The sequence below is a fragment of the Natator depressus genome, chromosome 13, assembly GCF_965152275.1.
Source record: "Natator depressus isolate rNatDep1 chromosome 13, rNatDep2.hap1, whole genome shotgun sequence".
NCBI classification, from domain to species: domain Eukaryota; kingdom Metazoa; phylum Chordata; order Testudines; family Cheloniidae; genus Natator; species Natator depressus.
Window position 1 is genome coordinate 33513074 of NC_134246.1, and position 18686 is coordinate 33531759.

The 18686-nt window shown below is 47.3% G+C and overlaps 1 protein-coding gene across 1 annotated transcript in view; it reads right to left on the bottom strand.

The window, feature by feature from the left end:
• LOC141997720 (cytosolic phospholipase A2 gamma-like) overlaps nucleotides 1-18686 on the bottom strand; it is a 42456-nt gene that overhangs the window by 18021 nt on the left and 5749 nt on the right. The window contains exons 2-8 of the mRNA XM_074970148.1: nucleotides 10614-10771; nucleotides 10174-10290; nucleotides 8251-8393; nucleotides 6440-6638; nucleotides 4882-4999; nucleotides 4079-4219; nucleotides 446-499 (exon numbers count right to left, since the gene is read on the bottom strand). Of these exons, the coding sequence (XP_074826249.1) occupies nucleotides 446-499; nucleotides 4079-4219; nucleotides 4882-4999; nucleotides 6440-6638; nucleotides 8251-8393; nucleotides 10174-10290; nucleotides 10614-10771 (930 nt within the window). The remainder of the gene's footprint in view (nucleotides 1-445; nucleotides 500-4078; nucleotides 4220-4881; nucleotides 5000-6439; nucleotides 6639-8250; nucleotides 8394-10173; nucleotides 10291-10613; nucleotides 10772-18686) is intronic.

The following is an 18686-nucleotide window of genomic DNA, read 5'->3' on the forward strand; positions in this document are numbered from 1 at the left end:
ACATCAGGGAAGAAATTCCTTCCTGATTGCTGCCAGTGACTGGCTGAAGTTCTGAAGCATGAGATTAGATTATGCCCAACTCTTATTAACATTAATGGAAATTAGCATCCAAATCCCCTCATCAGTTAAGAAAATCTCAGCCCTAGATATAATAATCTGGAAATTATCTGGAATGCTGGAGATTATGAAAGGCACAAAATGAGAGTTTGGTGCTCGGTCTCCCTCATCCTTGAAAATCCAACCCATCCACAAATGGCAGACACCCATGGGCTACTTTAGGCTACTGCTAAAACAGTGACTGTTTGACACATGACAGTGTCACTGTGATAAACAGTAGGGCATTGGAATCATTGCTACAGAATGGTGCAGTAGCTCCTCCATTGGGGATCTGTTCCGATTCCACTGACGGTTCAACCCTACCTTCAACACACAGAAATGTCAGTACCTATTAAATATTTCTTGTTTGCGTCCATGCTTCCAAGGGCACTTCCCCATAAACCTGAAAACAAGAAGGAAAAGACCTTATTTACCACAGTGGAGCTAAGACAGCATCAAGGTCTTTCCCTTTAATACAATGTAAGGAGTTGCCTGGGCAGGAGCCCCATTGGTAGAAAACTCAAGGGGGCACTGGCAGGCCAATCTCTCATGGGTTATGTGCTTTTGCAACTTGGTTCACACATTGATTCATAACTGAAAAAGTTTATTGTAAGTAGAGGTGGTCAAAAAATATTCCAATGTAATATTCTTTGCATCAGCAAATACCTCTTTTGTCAAAATTTGAACTTTCCAAGGGAATTTGTTGATTTTTGACAACATTTCATTTTAAAAATAAATGTGAAATGAATCAGGTTGACCTTATCAGAGCAGAACGTTTCAATTTTTCATTTTGAAATGAACTTTCATTTCCAAATTGATTGGACTGTATAATACAGTGTAAATGAAACTATAACAGACAACATTTGAAGAGTAGAAATAGGAAGGCAACATTTTGATTTTATAGAAATGGAACATTTTGATTTTATGGAAATGGAAATCATTTTGTGGGAAAGGTTTAAATTATGTGTTTTATTTTTGATTTGGGATACAAACTAATGTCCAAATTTCCTGCGGAATGGCAATACCAAATTTCAATCAATCCTATTAATGAGTATTGGTATTTGTAGTATTATAATGCCTAGGTGACCTAGCCATGAAGAAGGACCCCATTGTGCTAAGTGCTGGACAGACACGAGACAGAAAGACAGTTCCTGCCCAGAGCGTTTGATAACTTTTGGAACATTCCTGCCCAGTAGTGAGTTGAGAGCTAGGTGAGGGCAGGGCAGCCTCAGGAGGCAGTGGTTGTCTTGTCAGTGGGTGTGTTAAATGTATTTGTTATGTTTGCAATCCTGCTGGGTTTACTGTTATTCCAGGATCATAGAACTGTAGGGCTGGAAAGAACCTTGAGCTGTCATCTAGTCCATCCTCCCTCACTAAGGCATGACCAAGTAAAGCTAGACCATCCCTGACAGATGTTTGTCCAACTTCTTTAAAACCTTCAGTGCTGGGGGCTCCACAAACTCCCTTGGAAGCCTTTTCCAGAGCTTAACTACCCTTAGAGATACAATGTTTGTTTGTTTGTTTGTTTTCTAAGGATAATTAATCACTGGATTTGTCTTACATTAGGAGATGCATGTTGAAGTACTGTCAAAGCTACCCAGAGCCTAGGATGAGCTGTGTTTGATTGGTATAGTACAAATTTGAATTAATTAATTAATGAAGCTGCAATTTTCGAAGGGAATAAGGGAGTTAGACCCCCAGGATGGGATTTGCAAAAGTACCTAACTGATTTAGGAGCACAAATCACCCACTGACTTCAAATGATCCTTATGATCCTAAAGCACTTACGCCCTTTCAGCAAATCACAACTCCAAAACCCATGGAATTTTCCTGGGAATTGGGTACATAATTACACTTTGTAAATCTCCCCCTCCCCGCCACACACACATACACTTGCCTAACCCTTTTAGACCCTTTGGAAATTCCCAATCCAAATAAATAAATATAAAATATAAAAGGCCAAGACATGCAAATACCGGATATTAACTAGTAGGAAGGTGAAAGTTCCTCTCTAGGATTTTCAAAGGACACTGTAGGAGTTAGGTGTCCAAACCCTACTGGAATTCAATGCAAAAATGGACTTCCTAACTTCCCTAGGCTCCTCAGAAAATCACAGCACTAGTGCCAGAGCAGTAGCATAGACACAGGAAACCTGACTTCTATTCCTTTACCTCCCATTCCCAACCTTTATGATCTTAGAAAAGCCATTTTCCAATGACTCAGTCTCCTTCTTTGTAAAATGGGTATGTTGATGCTCACCAAACTTTTGAAAACCGTGTTTAGATCGGTGGATAGGATCGCTATCTATACAAAAGCTAACCATGTTTCAGGAGGATGCAATTGGGTTGAAGAAAGGATGAGATGGAGGCTAAGGGTGAGCAAAGGGGGTTACATGTGAGTGAATGTCATGAGTGAGGTGGAAATAGGGGTGAGGGTACAGAAGGAAGATTGAGTTGTGGGAGGGAAGAAAAGCTGGGTAGATACAAGCAGCTGGGAAGAGAGCTCTGAGACTGGGATGAGACCTACAGGGTTGAGTGGCTGGAAACATTCCAAGCTGGTCTATAATATGATGCATTAGAACAACATGGTGGACCTGCAATATCTATCTATCTATCTCCATACACCCCCTCTATCTATCTATCAGCAAGGAATAAATGGGCTCTCCTCTGGCAGCTAGTGATAAGATGGGGGGGAAAGGCTCCAGGACCAGACTGTATTTACATGAACACACCTAATCTGCAGAGGCATCCTGCCCAAGTGACCAGTTTTGTCTGGCATTGGGTTACAAATCACTTCAGTATTGAATGCAGGGATCATGAAATGTTGTTATCCTTATTATATGAGGAAAGGGCAGCAGAACTGTGCTTACCCTGCCCTTATTGGGGGGGGGGTCAAGCCCAAATGAACTGAACTGTACTTGCTACGCAAGGGGTTCTGATGCCAGATCCCAGTGGGGAGAGAGTGGGGGAGGGGAACAAGTGGTTCTGCCGAGAGGGGTGGGCTCTGTCTAAGAGTCATAAGCACCATTTGACCTGCTCCTCTCCCCTGTTTAAATGTAGAGCTGATTAGGCTCAGCTGAGAGCTTATTGTTTTGGCAAGTGACCACTAGAGCTAAATCACGGATAATCAGGCCTAAGTGCTCAGCCTTAGAGTTGATGCGGGACAGTGTTCGGGGGAAGAGACGGCCCAGTCTGCACTAGCAGGGGGGTTCCCCCACTAGCGGCTGGAGTCACTGAGAGCTGGGTGGAACCCCAAGAGACTGACTCGCAGAGGTCACAGGGGGAGGCAGGGGGCAGCCGGAGGCGAGGGCACAGGGCCATTGGTGACAGAGCAGACAGCGGCGCGGTGCAGTGAACTGTGGCATGACGAATGACAGCAGCGACACAGAGTGAACCGCAGCAACTGTGAGCCAGTTGCAGTGATAGCAGCAGGTGAGTCATTGCTCCACGTTCCCCACCCCGGACCCTCCCCGGCTGGGATGTGAGTTCACCTGAACAGACCTCTGAACTCTGGGTCTCCATTGACCAAGGACAGAAGCTGTGAGTGGCGTGCAGTGGAAGGAGAGGGCCGTGGTGTGTTAAAGGGACATCTGTTTGTTGGACTTTCACATGGCAAGGTGAGAAACAGAGGCCCAGGACACTGCCCAACATACTCTGGAGCGGGAGTTTTGCTCGTGGTCGGATGTGTTCGAATCACGGTGGTGGTGTTTTCTCAAATTAATGCTGGGCTCCTTGCCCCTTTTACTAAAAGTTTTCTCTGCTAGACACAGGCTCAGTGCCGGCGGGAGGGAAAGTTTTGCCTCTTTGAAGCACCCAGCAGTGGTTTGTAATTTGCCCAGATTGCTGGGTGGGGCTGGTTTCTGTGTTATATTCTTAAGAGGGACCCCTGGATATTGAAGCCAGCCCTTGCTGCTGCCGACTCCACCTGGCAGAAGGGTTACATATCTATTGATCAGCTAAGAATAAGGGGCTTCAATGCTTACCTTGCAGGTAGCAGATATTTTTCTCTTCCCTCTTTTCTGTCAGCTTTCCACCCTCGAATTTGCTTCCCAAGTATTTTGTGCCCACAAATGCCTCCAGACCAGGAAAGCCAGCTTCATGGGGGGTGAATTCGAACCAGGTCCCTGTGAAATATAGATAGTTTCTTGTTGTCCCTTTCTTGGCTGATGGCAATAATTTCTCAATTCCCATCCCCTCAATTTGTTTGCTCCACCAGTGAATCCCACCTAATTTTTCAGTCTGTTCCTTCCCCCATGGTCATTTTCATGCCATTTTCCATGGTGACCTCCTTCATCTGGTGTTTCCCTCCTAAGCCAGCATCTGCTGTCCTTGGATACCCCAGAATTCCTTTTGTGGTGATCACAACCCCTATCCACCCACCCTCCACCCATCCATCAAACCCAAAGGTATAAAGAAAAAATGAATCATAATGAGTCAAATCTAAAAGTGATACATTTACCTGTAGAGCTAATCAAAAAGGCAAACCATTTCACAACAACATTTTCCGAAGTTTTCCAAGTTCTTTTCATTTTCAAAACTGATCCTTTTTACAATTCATTGAGAAATCTATCACAAACTTATATGATAGACGTTTGTATTGAAAATGTTTTCAAAGTCACTACTGAAACAATTATGGGATTTTTTCATTTATTGACAAACCTGGGTTTTTTTGAAAAATGAAGAACATAAATAACTATTTTGGTAAAGTCATTGATAAAAAAATCGATTGAAAATGAGAGAGAGAGAGAGATTTGATAGGTTTATGCAAAACAATTTTTTCTTTTACCTGGACTGTTTTCACCTGCTTTACGCAATTGGTTTGCTTCTATTGCTGCATAGATGGGGTAAGGATTTTTCCCATTTCTGGAGGCATCGTCATGTTCAGATAACTTGGTTTTATCATACTGGAAAGGTAAGAATCGATTAGCGCAGAAAGACACAAGTTTTGGTCATGTTCCCAGCAATTCATCCCTGACTAATTAGTTCAGGCTAGAAATTACAAAGACGCTTTTTGTTGAGACCATCATCATCATCTTTGTCATTGTTCCCTCATTCTAGTGTGCACTGTATGGACAAACTGAGTATTTACAGTCCATGGGGGAGACTTTCAAATGGGACTAAGGGAATTAGGCCCAGATTTTCAAAAATATTTAGGCACTTAAAGATGCAGATTGGCACATAAAGGACTTTTCAAAAGCACCTGAGCAAGGTAAGAGCCTTAGGATATAGCTATCCTGGAGAAGAAAGGTCAGATTACCAGCTCAAGGAGACGGTAAGAATATCGGTGTAGCTGCAGCAGCAGAAGCAGAGGGAAGGGCTAACCCCACTGGGTTCGTACCTAGGGTCTCCATCAGAATTTATGTGGGTGTGTCTCCTCCAGCTGGGAATTACACTTCCAGCTCCAGTGGAGACAGAGCCTGAGATCCATCAAAATGAATAGCAATTAGGGAGGACTAAAGCCAGGCAAAAAAAATTGTATGAAAAAAATTCATTTTCAGAGCATTGAAATTATTTGTGAATTCACGTCAAATGTGGTGAATTCTTTCATCTGAGAATAAATTGTGAAAAAGTTTAAATTATTTATTTCAGCTACATTGAAGTGAAACATTTCAACTTTTTTCTTTTGAAATGGTATTTCATCTGAAAATTTAGCTAAATTAAAAAAAAAAGTTAAAAAGCAAACCCAACAACTTCAAAAATGACCTGAAACCTACCAAAAATAGTTTTGGATTCAATAATCTTTTAGAAAAACATCCAATAATTATTTTGAAATGGTCAGCAATGAAGAATCTACTGCAACCCTTGGTAAGTTGTTCCAATAGTTAATTACTCTCACTGTCAAAAATGTACACCTTCGTTCCAGTCTGAATTTCTCTAACTTCAACTTCCAGCCATTGGATCGGGTTAGACCTTTTCTCTAATAGATTGAACAACCCATTATTAAAAATTAAAGACTGTGATTGAGACTTTGATGCCTTCAATTTTGGGATCAGATGCTCGGTTGAGATTTTCAAAACAACCTAAGGGATTTGGAGGCCACATTCCCACTAGTTTTAATGGAAAAGGGGTATCCAAATCCCTTAAACAGCTTTGAAGGCTTCACTTTAGAAATGTTCAGTGATCATTTGAGAGCTCATGGTAAGAGGCTGAGATTTATAAAGTTGCCAAAGGGTTTAGATCGCTTTAAAATATTAGCAGGAGTCAATATCCTTCCACTCTTTTGCTCCTGAATCCCAAGTACTGCGGAGACAGAGAGAGAGAGAGAGAGAGAGAAACAAAGGAATATATTAAGTAAATCCAGTGATTTTTCAGTGGAACCACTCTGGATTTACACAGCAACCCACCTGCTTCAATGTTTCACAGACAAAGAAAGAGGCCCAGACATCAGTCAGAGAGAAGAGTTCATCTTCAGCCGCGTGTGTTGCAATAATAAACTCCTCTTGAATACCAAGTGAAGGTTTGGAAAGTGTATCACACAGGTGTTCTTCCAAGACCTGCACTTTCTCTGTCCAGTCCTTCTCGTGGTAGAGGAAAGACATGCACCTTTTCATGAACCAGAAAAGATATGGCTGAGACTGAGGGAATAGGATGGGAAATTCCCCCTCCCCCTTTTAATCTTCATACCTTTTATTTTTCATGCAGGGGATTCTAATCATCCTGACATTGTAACAAATCTGTGACTTAACAAGGACTTCATCCATGACTATCTGTCACCGTGGCCACTGGGAAATTTATGGCAATAACAGGGATAGAACTAAGATCTCCTGCAAAAAGCCAAGGCCCCTGCTGCTCTGAGCTGTGGAGAAACTCCATTAGTTGCTTCTCTAGGACCTATGATGCATGCTAAGCAATTCTGACTCTTCCCAACAGAGGGCACTGGTGAGCACACTAATCCAGCTATTATAAGTCTGACCAGCTCCCAGGGCCCTTCTTGAGCCAATGTGGAAACTACATTGGCAATACAGGCTGTATGACATGGGGAGAAGTAATTAAGATTTCACCCAGTAGAGGGAAATGGTAGCACACACACACACTGCCAGTTTCACTAGGCCACCCATGCTCACCCATCTCATTTTCTGCCCCCCTCACTCACCCCGATGGGGTGACTCTCAGAATGAGGTGCTATGCAGCAGGCACAGAGACTGATTCTGGGCCTGGGTGATCAGCTAGAAGCATCCAAAGATTTTCCTTTCCCATCTCTTTCTCCATGGACAACTCCACTCTTCTTCCTTCTTCCCAAGCCCCAATACTGGAGACCCGTTTGACTCTTCCCTCTGTGTATTCTCCACCTCTTGGTAAACCCCAATGAACCGCAAACACTTAACAACCCCCACAGATTGCCCTTTTCTCACTGTTCCCACTGCTGGAAGCCTGTCCTCTGTCACCTTGGTTGCTGTAAACATCACTTCTCTTGTCTCCACTGAGCCTCGCTTCTCCAGCTCTTGAGTCTGCCCAGAATGTCCCTTCTAACCATATCATCCAGTACCTTGGGTCCCCAGCATCAGATCTCCATGCCTGGCCAGGAGGCAGATGTCCAGTGAGCACGCACTGGGTTAAGGCTCAAGACACCTATGTTCTAGCCCCAGTTCTACCACTGACCTGCTGGATGATCTTGCATGTGTCACTTCACCTCTGTTTCATTTTGCACCCATTTTCTGTCATGTCTACTGAACGGTGGGATTTCCAAAAGTGACTTAGGAGCTCAAATCTCATTGCAAGTCAAGGGGTGAGTCGTTTAGGGTGTGTCTGTGCTGCTCTCAGAGGTGTGACAGCAGCATGTGTAGACAGATGTGCGCTAGCTTTGATGAAGCTAGCTCGAGTGCCAATTGCAGCGAAGATGCAGCAGCATGGATGTCAGCTGCGGGTGAGCTGCATGAGAATGAACTCAGGGTCCAAAACAGGCTGGTACAGCCCATGTTGTAGCACCAGATCTTCACGGCCATTGGTTCCCGAGCTGGCAAGATTAAAGCTCCTCAGGTATGTCTATGCCTGTTACATCATGCCCCTGATTGCAGTTTAGGCATACGCCTAGGTGCTTCTGAAAATCTCACTCATAATGCCTTGAAAATGTACAGAGCTAATTAATAATAAGAATGCCCAGTGACCAATTTTGTGCAGGAAAACTGGTACATTCTCACTTCTGACATGCACCTACCAAGTGGAACCTGATACCCCACACAGGTACATGACAGCATCCAACAGGCCCTGCTTCTTCAGCTCCACCAAGGTTCCCTGAAGGGCTATCATGGCCCGCAGACCTCCGCCCGATCCTAGGACAGCGATATTGGGCATGTTATCCTGGAGGAGGGAAAAGAGGGAATGACAAATGAACTAGGAATGCTCAGTGGTCTCTGCTATGCAGCTCTTGGTCCTGGTCCATTCAAGAAATTCACAGAGAAAGCCTCAAGTTCCAAGACTTGTTTGCCTGATGTTAGGAAGCATTCCTTATCAGGTGCCCAATGACCTGTGTCTCATCCTGAGTCAAGAGCAAATGCATCTTATCCTGCATTTTCAGCCATAATCACACAGTGGTAGTCCAGTATCCCTTAGGGCTCTTTGAACCTCTGGGCCTTTGTGCTTAAAATCCTATGTATCAACATACAGACGAGGACCAGAATTTTCAAAGGGATGCAGTTAAGAGCCTAGAGGGCATTCCAAAAGCACCTAAGCAATTTAGGTGCCTAACTCCCTTTGATTTCCATTGGACTTGAAATATGGCTCAAACTTACTAGTGCTCTTTACTGTGTTCCATTTTCATGCCCCTTACTCTTCATGATTCACGGGAGTGAGTTTGTTTGAACAAATGTGTGTAATGTAGAAGGAATAGTCTTTGTGTCCAAAAAATAACGTATGAAATACAGCTGCTCAAGAAATGATTTTTATTCCTAGACAAATTTGCTTTCTTTTTTTGAGGGACCAAATTGTTCATCAAAAATTTAAGGGGTGGAGTCTGTCCAAAACATGAAAACCCGCAAAATGATCCCCCCCATCACCTGTCTACTCCCCAATACATTTTTAGTTTCTCTTTATTTCAAAAACATTTGAATTTTTTTTGTCAAAAATGGACATTTCTGTTTTCACAAAATAGCAATTTTTCATTCAAAATGCATTAAACGTAAAAAGTCAGCCCAGTGTAATACTAATGCACTAACAAGATTAGTGACAAGTGAGTCACCAATGGAGACTGAACCTTGAGCACCAAAAAACCCAGGTCACTCTCCCTAGTGCTGAAGGAAGAATATTGTGAGGAGGAAGCAGTGGAGGACTCTTAGGCTGACATTTGCAAAGCCCTCAGAGGGGAGATGTGCTCAAATATGTCAGGTCCACAGGAGCTCGGATCCCTCCAAGGACCATCACTTTTCAATGATGAGTAACGATCCTGGGATGTTCCTCACGTTTCTCCACCACGGCATTTAACAGAGTAACCACAGGGGGTGGGAAGCAGTGGTTGGCTTTTACCCTCTGTGTGGTTCAATCATCAGAGGGGGCTGTGATACATGTAGAAGTATGTTATATAGTCACTATTCATTATTGCCATTAGTAATAAGTCAGACAAGTTATCAATAGCTCACCCAAATCTCTGTCCCTCTAAGGCTATCCATGCTCTACAGTGACAGCTCTAATGTCCCCTTCCCATCTGTTCTCTGCTTCAGGCTCTGTCTGGCTTCAAACCACAGTGCTGTATACACACACACTGCAACGAGTCTTTAGTAAGCACTGATTGAATTCACATGAGCATGGAGCCATCTAGAGGTTAGCCCCAGAAAGCCCGTTACTGAATTCTAAGCCCGTTACTGCATTACTCCTTTCGCTGAAGGGATAGGGGCTTCTGCTTTTAGCATTGAAGGCCCCCAAATTTGAGCCCTGCCAAAGGACATAAGGTCTGTATGTCTGTGTCCATGGGTTGCCCCCTGGTGCTTTGGGAATGTTGCGTTGCAAGGGGAACATCTCCATGGGGCTGGATTTTGGAGGTATTTCCTCCCACTGTATGAGGCATCTCAGTCACCATCCATGTGGCTAACATGCTAGATTGTTCTCCTTAGCACTCTGGGGCATGATTGCCCCCCCAGACACACACCTCATCACAGGCAATGTGGAGACTCTCGAGGCACTTCAGGACTTTTGCCTTTCTGTTCCTAGTGGCTTCTTTCTCACCATCCGAGAGCTCCTGGAAGAGCCGGAGATGTCCATCATCCTGCCAAAAATAAAAGGCCAATAAAATATCTCATCTCTTTAAAGGCTGTGAGGGAGTGGATGGGGGTCTGGGTGCAGCTACCACAAGTACCTCAGAGATTCACTCTTTATATTTGTATCATGGCTGTACCTAGAAACCTCAGCCAAGTTTGGGGAGACAGCTGGGCGAATGACTGATATTTCAGTTCACTGGAAGTTATGAGAAATTGGGTGGGGGGAGAATCAGTTTGGATTGAATCCAAAAATTGCAAAAAGGTTTTGTCAAATTGAAAGAAATCTACTCTGGGTCGAACAAGACAAGTTTCTGCATGAGAAATAATTTACCGTTCTCATCTGAGACTTCTCCATAGCTTCTTCCAGATTTTCCTGGAGAGCTCTTGGTGATGTGGAATGCATCCCTTCAGTGACAAATGGACTCTTTGGGGAGTGCCTAGATGGGAGGACCAAGTCAACCTCTGACAGCCGTTTTCTTCTTTCTGTGGCTGTTTCAGAGAAAAGGAACAATTGCAAAGGAGCATAAGGGAGTTAGGAACCCAAATCCTACTGAATCTCAATCTGGAAATGTAAAAGAAAATAAGCTAACATCGAGCTTGGTTAGTTTAGAGGTTCCACTTTCCAAACATAAATAAGAAGATACAAAAGTGGTTGGTGTTGTATCAGGTTCAGATTTAAAACAAACCCCTAGTAGTAACATTTCTCTCCTGCTACAAAAGAAAGTGATGATGGCTCAAGTTCCCAAGCCTAATCTTCTGATAAAGTTAGTTATAAGCAAATAAATGGAAATAACTGTTTTTTCCCCTTCAAAGATACTTTCCCCTGTATTTATAATGTTTCATTCAGTAATAAATATGTCTGTTTGCCTGGGTTTGGAATAAAAATCTAGTTATGGAATCTTAATTCATTTTTGTTAATTCACAACATATGCTGGCTGGGGTTGACATCATTCAGAGATAATAGTAATAGGTGTATTTGCAATGTTATATTACTACACACACAGCTCTTATCACAAGGTGCATACCAGGGTGCATAAAAACAATGCCAGGCACAGCACAATATAACATACACATTACTGTGGCTCACTATTAAAATGGTTTTTTAAAGCCTCCCTGAGCTATATAGCTCCCCGCTGAGCTCTTCTTATAGCCCTGGTTTGTGGCTACTCAAAATCAGCAGTCAGCTGTTCGACCTCTACCCTCCACCCCAGTGGAAACTTTTACCCTGGGGGGTGGGAAGCGAAATCAGACTTCAGCCCTGACCCCATTGCAGTCACAACTCCAAGTCTACCCAAGTGTAAATGAAAGTGGGATTTTGCCCCCTATGTCCCCTAACCATAACTCTTAGCCATAACACTTAAACCTACTGATTTAAATGGAGTTATTCCAGGCAAATAACAAATACACACACACACACACAATGGGAAATTAGAACAAGCAATGAATGTCAAGTCACTGACAAATAACAAACACATTGAATTTCAAATCTCCAATAGAAAATTACAGTGGACAAGTTTGCAAAAAGAAAAGGAGTACTTGTGGCACCTTAGAGACTAACCAATTTATTTGAGCATAAGCTTTCGTGAGCTACAGCTCACTTCATCGGATGCATACTGTGGAAAGTATCGATCTTATTATATACACACACAAAAAGCATGAAAAAATACCTCCTCCCACCCCACTCTCCTGCTTGTAATAGCTTATCTAAAGTGATCACTCTCCTTACAATGTGTATGATAATCAAGGAGAGTGATCACTTTAGATAAGCTATTACCAGCAGGAGAGTGGGGTGGGAGGAGGTATTTTTTCATGCTTTTTGTGTGTGTATATAATAAGATCGATACTTTCCACAGTATGCATCCGATGAAGTGAGCTGCAGCTCACGAAAGCTTATGCTCAAATAAATTGGTTTGTCTCTAAGGTGCCACAAGTCCTCCTTTTCTTTTTGCGAATACAGACTAACACGGCTGTTACTCTGAAACCTGTCATTATGCAAGTGGACAAGTTTGTGATTGAACAATAAAATTACATAATATGGAATAACAAATAATGCCCTCTTGGTATGAATAGGTGAAGCTCCAAGAAGCCATTCTGCATTTCCCTGAATACCACTAACTTTAATTATATTTCTGTCTCTCTCATTGCTGATCCCCAGAGGTTTATGAGTCTGCCAGATGGGGGACCTGAGCTTGGATTTTGAAAGGAGCCTTCCTGACTTAGATGTCCAAATCCCACAAGAAGTGGATAGGGGGAATGAGGTGAACATAATATACCTGGACTTTAGCAAAGCTTTTGACACAGTCCCACATGACATTCTGATAAGTAAGCTGGAGAAATGCAGGCTTTGCGGAACTACCATTAAGTAGATACGTAATTGGTTAAGCAACCGCAAAAAAAGAGTAACTATTAATGGAATGATGTCAGATTGGAGGAGTTCTCAAGTGGGGTTCCACAGGGATCTGTTCTGGGTCCAGTGTTGTTTACCATCTTTATTGATGACAAGCTGTAGGAACAGACAGCATACTGATCAAATCTGCAGATGACACAAAACTGGGGGGTGGAGGGGGGTTGCCAAAACTTTGGAGAACAGAGGTATGATTCATAGGGATCTTGATAACTTGGAGAACTGAACTATTGACAGCAAAATGAAATTCAACAAAGACAAATTTAAGGTGCTACCCTTAGGGGAAAAAAACAAATGCACAAATATGAAGTGGGGGATAACTGGCTTGGCAGCAGCACTGCTGAGAAGGATCTGGGAGTTGTGGTGGATCAGAACCTCAATATGAGTCAGCAATGCGATGCTGTTGCAAAAAAAGCAATTGCAATTTTAGGCTGCATTAACAGATGCATAGTATGCAAGTCATGGGAGGTGATAGTACCACTGTACTCAGCACTGGTCAGATCTCAGCTGGAGTACTGTGTCCAATTTTGGTCACTAATGTATAGAAAGGATATACAGAAGCTGGAAAGGCTCCAGAGGGAAGCGACAATGACGATCAAAGGGATGGAATGCAAGCCCTATGAGCAAAGGCTGAAGGAATTGGGTATGTTTAGTTTGGAAAGGAGGAGATTAAGGGGGGACATGACAGCGGTCTTCAAATTCTTGAAAGGCTGCCATAAAAAAAGATGGAGAAAAGCTGTTCTCTCTGGCCACAGAGGGGAGGCCAAGAGGCAATGGGTTCAAACTATAGTAAAGCAGATTTCGAGTAAATCTCAGGAAAAACTTCTTAACTGTAAGAACAGGAGGACAATGGAACAGATGCCTCGGGAGGTTGTGGAAGCTCCTTCGCTGGAGGTTTTCAAAAAGAGGCTGGATAGCCATCTGTCTTGGAGGGTTTAGACACAACAAATCCTTCATTTTGGCATGGGGTTAGACTAGGTAAACATATGATTCTAACAGATCCCCTAACTCCCTTAGTGCCTTTGGAAATCCTAGCCATGGTCCTCGAGCAGTAGCAGTTCATGCACTAGGCTCCAGTGGTCTCTTAAGTGTCACTCGTGGGACCCAAGTAGCACTGGTTGGACAGTCACCCCAGATTTGCACAGCATGGGACGCTGACTGTCTCCCCATGGTGGTTGTGTCCTCCCAACCTAGCCTGTTTATTTTATTCCCCTTTAAAGAGACACTTTAAAATGAGAAGAGAGCCTGAGCTCTGAGCCTCCCTCTGCATGAACTGTTCCAACCCCTCTCACCCGCTTTGTGGTTTGCAATTCTGCAGCTCAGAGGTAAGATCTGAAATGGTGGAAACTCCTACTCCAGTCCTTAGAAGAACCACAGTGGAGTCTGCTGAGCCCTCTATCTGAATATCTAGGTGACAGATTCTTTCCTAGAGGCATGAGTCCTGATTTCCAGCCCCACCACTGCTCTAACCACTATACCCCACTCCCTGCCAGCACTGGGGATAAAGACCAGGAGTCCCGACTCACAGCTGCTCCAGCTGTAGCCACTTGAATTCAGGAGAACATCAGCTGACCCTCATGCTGAACATTGGATACCCCTCAGAACCTGACCTCAGCTGCGTCATCAACTCACCTTGTCCTGGGCTGGAGCTCCCGTCTGAGATTTGGATCCAGATCACTGCTGAGATGAAAGCCGCTGAGCATCCTCCTGTTCTGGTGTCCATTATATGGAGCTGTGCCGAGCAGGTGGCCAGTGAGATATGGGAGGGGACATTCGGCAAACAAAGCCAGTCATGAGAAGTTCCTAAGAACTGGGAGTAAATGGAAATAACCTGCCAGATGGTCTGCAGAGTAAAGAAACAACAGGTGTGTTGGCCAAGGTGTGGGCTTCAAACAGCCCTGCTGGTGCCACTCAATCCAATCCCACTTGCCCTGCTATCCCAGCCCTGGGATCTCCCAGCTCTGCTGGTGCCCCTCACTCATGGCCCCCCATTCCCTTGCTAGCCCAGCCTTTGATTCCCTCCCCTGAACAACTCTGCAGATAGACCTCTGTCCTGACCCTCAAACCCCTGTTACCCAGGGCTCCCCCGTCCCCACACACAGCTCCACTTGGGCACCCTAATGTCTGACTCTGAGAACTGTTTCCATTCACTACATGGTGTGGGGGGGGACACACCTTTCGCTGTGCGAGTCTCAGGGAGATGTCCGTGCTGATATGCTCTGCAGGTCAGTTGGGCTCAGTGAGAACTGCCTGATTCAGATGAGAAGGTTTCACCCTCCAGTCTATGGTTATTGGGTGTCCCCAGCCCATCCGGGCGGACAGGCGAACCCCTTGAGCGCTGAACCCCGTAGCCCAGTGGGAATCAAAGTCATGAGCCCTGGTTTACAAACCAAGCCCTGAGCCCAGCACCCCTGTCTGATAGGCCAGAGCCAGGGGTGAGGGGCTGGGCTGAGGAGCTTACCTGGGCCCCTCTGGAGTGATCCATTCCCCTCAAACCAGCCTTAATATCTGAGCAGGGACAGGTCTCCCGGGGGTGCTCTGCAGCTTCCTCAGCATTTCCGTCTCCAAAAAAGGCTCTTCATCTCGTCCCCTTCGGAGGAGCTCAGAGCTGGAAGCCACCCCTGGGCAAACACAGCGGCACAGCCTCAGACCATGATCAGCTCAATGTCCGTTCCTGCCAGCCCTGCAGAGCGGCCCCCTCACACCGAGGGATCCCTGGAAAAGGCATTTCCTTGTGGGTGCAGCAGTGGGTGGGACAGGTGAAGGCCTGATCCCGGCCCAGGTCCCTCTCCTTTAGGCCTCACTGACTGCCTTGGCAACCCAATGAAATCCACTGGGGTCTTTACCCTGGCTGTGCCTCGGGCCCTACAGCGACAAAGAGTGTGATTTTAATCCTTTTCTGAAGAGGTTCAACCTAGTGTGGCAAATTGCCAGCACTGCTATGATGGGTCTCGAGCTTTCTCTTCTTGGGGGCGGGAGGGGGGTTCAGGGCACTGTTTCTTGCCCCTGAACTGGGGTGTTAACTGCCCCACTAGTGTCCTAGAGGAGGGGAGTGGAGAGGGAGGGACCTGGGCCCGCCCTCTACTCCAGGTCCCAGCCCAGGGGCCCTAGGGATAGCGGTAAACCACTTGAACTAGCGGTTCCTTCTCCTGGGCTGCTTCCCTCTCCTGCCCTTCAGCTTGTGGGGCTTCCTGCCCTCCCTCAGCACAAACCAGGTGTCCCTTTACTTAGGGTCTTGGTCTTCTTAGCCCACCGCAGCACTTCTCCACACTCTCCTCTGCTTCCCTCCAAACTGCTCTCTGCTCCAGCACCAATCCACTCTGCTTCAACTCCTCCTCTAGTCTGATTGAAGCAGGGTTTTTTTATCAGATGACTGGCTTCAGGTACTTTAATTAATCGATAGCAAACTTTCTTCCCTCCCCAGGGAAGAAGGCTCCCTTCTAACACTCTCCTGCTACCCTCTGGCCTAGGCTTTCCTTGCTTTTTGCCCCTGCTTTAGTTCCCCCCCAGACCGGGCCAGAGGCTTTTTCTTCGGTTGTTGTTTTTTTTTTGCTGGTTTTTTTTGCTGCCGTTCGAGTGCTGGTCGGCTGCCAGCTTGCCTGCCAGCACCCCCACGCCTGCCCTCGGATGCTGCTACTGTTTCAGCTGCAACCCCGGAGGGTGGGGGGGGACTGCCGACCCGCTCCCCGGAGGAGGGGAGTGGAAGCCCCCAGACCCAACCATTTTGCTGTTTGTTTGTGGATCCGTAATTAATCGTCTTCTTATCTGCTTGGCATTTTTGGAATGCTCCACAAAGACAGGGAGAGAAGACAGCTGACAAAGACATCGCCTAGGGAAGCTACAAATCATTGCGGAGGGGGCCATAAGACTGAGTAACTTTTGAACTGTACTCACTTGTGGGGGGAGTTTGACTGTGTCTTAATTGCGTTTGTAGGGGCACAGGGGGTGTGGCACGGAGCTGCCCCCCGATCCATCGTTGCCCCCCCCAACACTACTACAATCGTCATGGCCCCCCCGCTGTCCGTCTCTGCTGGCAACTTGCCATCTGCCTCTAGACTCAACTGCTTGCCCTGAATTCCATCGTCCAGACCAGACACAACAGCTGACCAAACGAAACTCTTTGGACAAATGCGCGTGGGTCCGCGTTCCCCCCGCCCCGCCCCCGGACTGCCCATCCCACAGTTTGCCCCTACTACCTGACCCCAACTCCTGTTTCCTTCCCCTGTGCAGTCCGACCCATTCCCCCCCCCCCCGCCCCCGCAGCCCAACAGGGAGAAGTGGTTAATCTGCTTCCCCCTCCCCCCTTCTCCTTCTGGTGTCTCCCCGTCTCTCCCTGATCACAATGGCGGGGAATGAGAGGGGTGAGGCCCCTCTAACAACCTCAGTTACCCCTCCCCCACCTACCCCCCTGCCCAAGCCCCAAGCCCCCCCGCACTGCTGCCAAAACACCTGCCACCGCCACCGCTGGGGCATCGGCAGCCGGAGGCACCGGGGCGACTATTGCCACTGCTATGCCCACCGCCCCTCCAGATTCTAGGAAAGCCCCCCCAGTTAGCCAGAAAGGCCAGGGTGCGAAGAAGGGGAAGGGCCCCGCCACAACCACCAAGCCCTCCATGGCAGGGGCTGCCCCCACCGCTGTGGCCTTGTCATCGACCATGGCGTCCCTCCCCGCTGTTCCCTCCACCAGCTCTGCGAGCGTCCCTCCCCCGGCCCCCAGGGCGAATGCCTGGGTGGTGGCAGCCCCCCCTGCCTGCCGCCTCGTCATCTCCCCCACCCACCGCCTCCGCTACCATCAATGGCGGCCGGGGCCCCTTTCCCACCATGACCAGGAAGCATGGCATCCATTGCCTCCTGGTGCCCACCTCGCCCCACGTGGAGACATACATGCAGGAGTTGGCAAGGGTGGTAGGACCCATGGCTATTGTGGCGGCCTCCAAAATGTACGGGAAGGTAGTCTTTTTCTTAGCATCGGAGGCTGCCGCCCAGGAGGCAGTGGAGAAGGGTTTGGCGGTGGGGGGGGGTGTTTGTCCCCCTGGAGCCGCTAGAAGACCTGGCCGTCTGCCTAGTCCTGACCTCTGTCCCTCCTTTTCTACCCAATGCCGCCCTGTTACCCACTCTCTCCACCCTGAGGAAACCTGTTTCTGTCATCAGCCCTCTCCCGTTGAGCTGTAAGGACCCCACCCTCCGTCACATCCTCTCGTTCCGCCGGCAAGTGCATCTTCTACCGCCTCTGGCAGCACGTGACGGAGAGGCGCTCGAGGGTTCCTTCCTAGTCCCCTACCAGGGAGCCCGCTATCGGGTCTACTATTCCACAGGAGAGGCCCGGTGCTACCTCTGCCGATCAGCGGGGCATGTCCAAAGAGACTGCCCCTTGGCCCGGCGGGGAGGGGTACCCGAGACCCCCGAGACCCGGCAGGACATCGGCTCCGTCGTTGCCGACGCCCCTGGCCACCCGACATCTGAAACCACCTTTCCTCCTGCTCGATCCACCGCTGCTCCTGCCCGGGCCCAAGAGACACCTCCCCTACAATGCCCAGACGAGCGAGGGAGCCCCGCCCTTGCTGTTAACAATCCAGCAGAGCCTATGGAGGAGGGTGCAGCAAAGATATTACCGGGCATAGGAGAGGGCCCGCCACAAGGAGAACCGCCCCCCCCCCATGCTGCCTCACCGTTACCCCCCGAGCCCCTGAACCATCGCCTCTGCCCCCCGACACGACCCCTGCTAACCAGCCCCCAGACGATGTTATGGAGGGCTGGACCCTAGTCCAGGGAAAGCGAGGCAAGCGGAAGGCTCGAGCTCCGCTGCACCCATCCGATGCGGAGGCCCCCCGGAAGACCAGGAAGGGAGGCACTGACACTGAGCCTTCCGCTATGCCCACGAGTGAGATCCATCGGCCGGTGTCGGGAGAGGAAGACAAAATAGCACTGGAAGGTAGAATCTCCCCTCCACGGGAGACCCTCCCCTCCGAGACCCCTGAGGAAGCCCCTTCTGCCCGAATA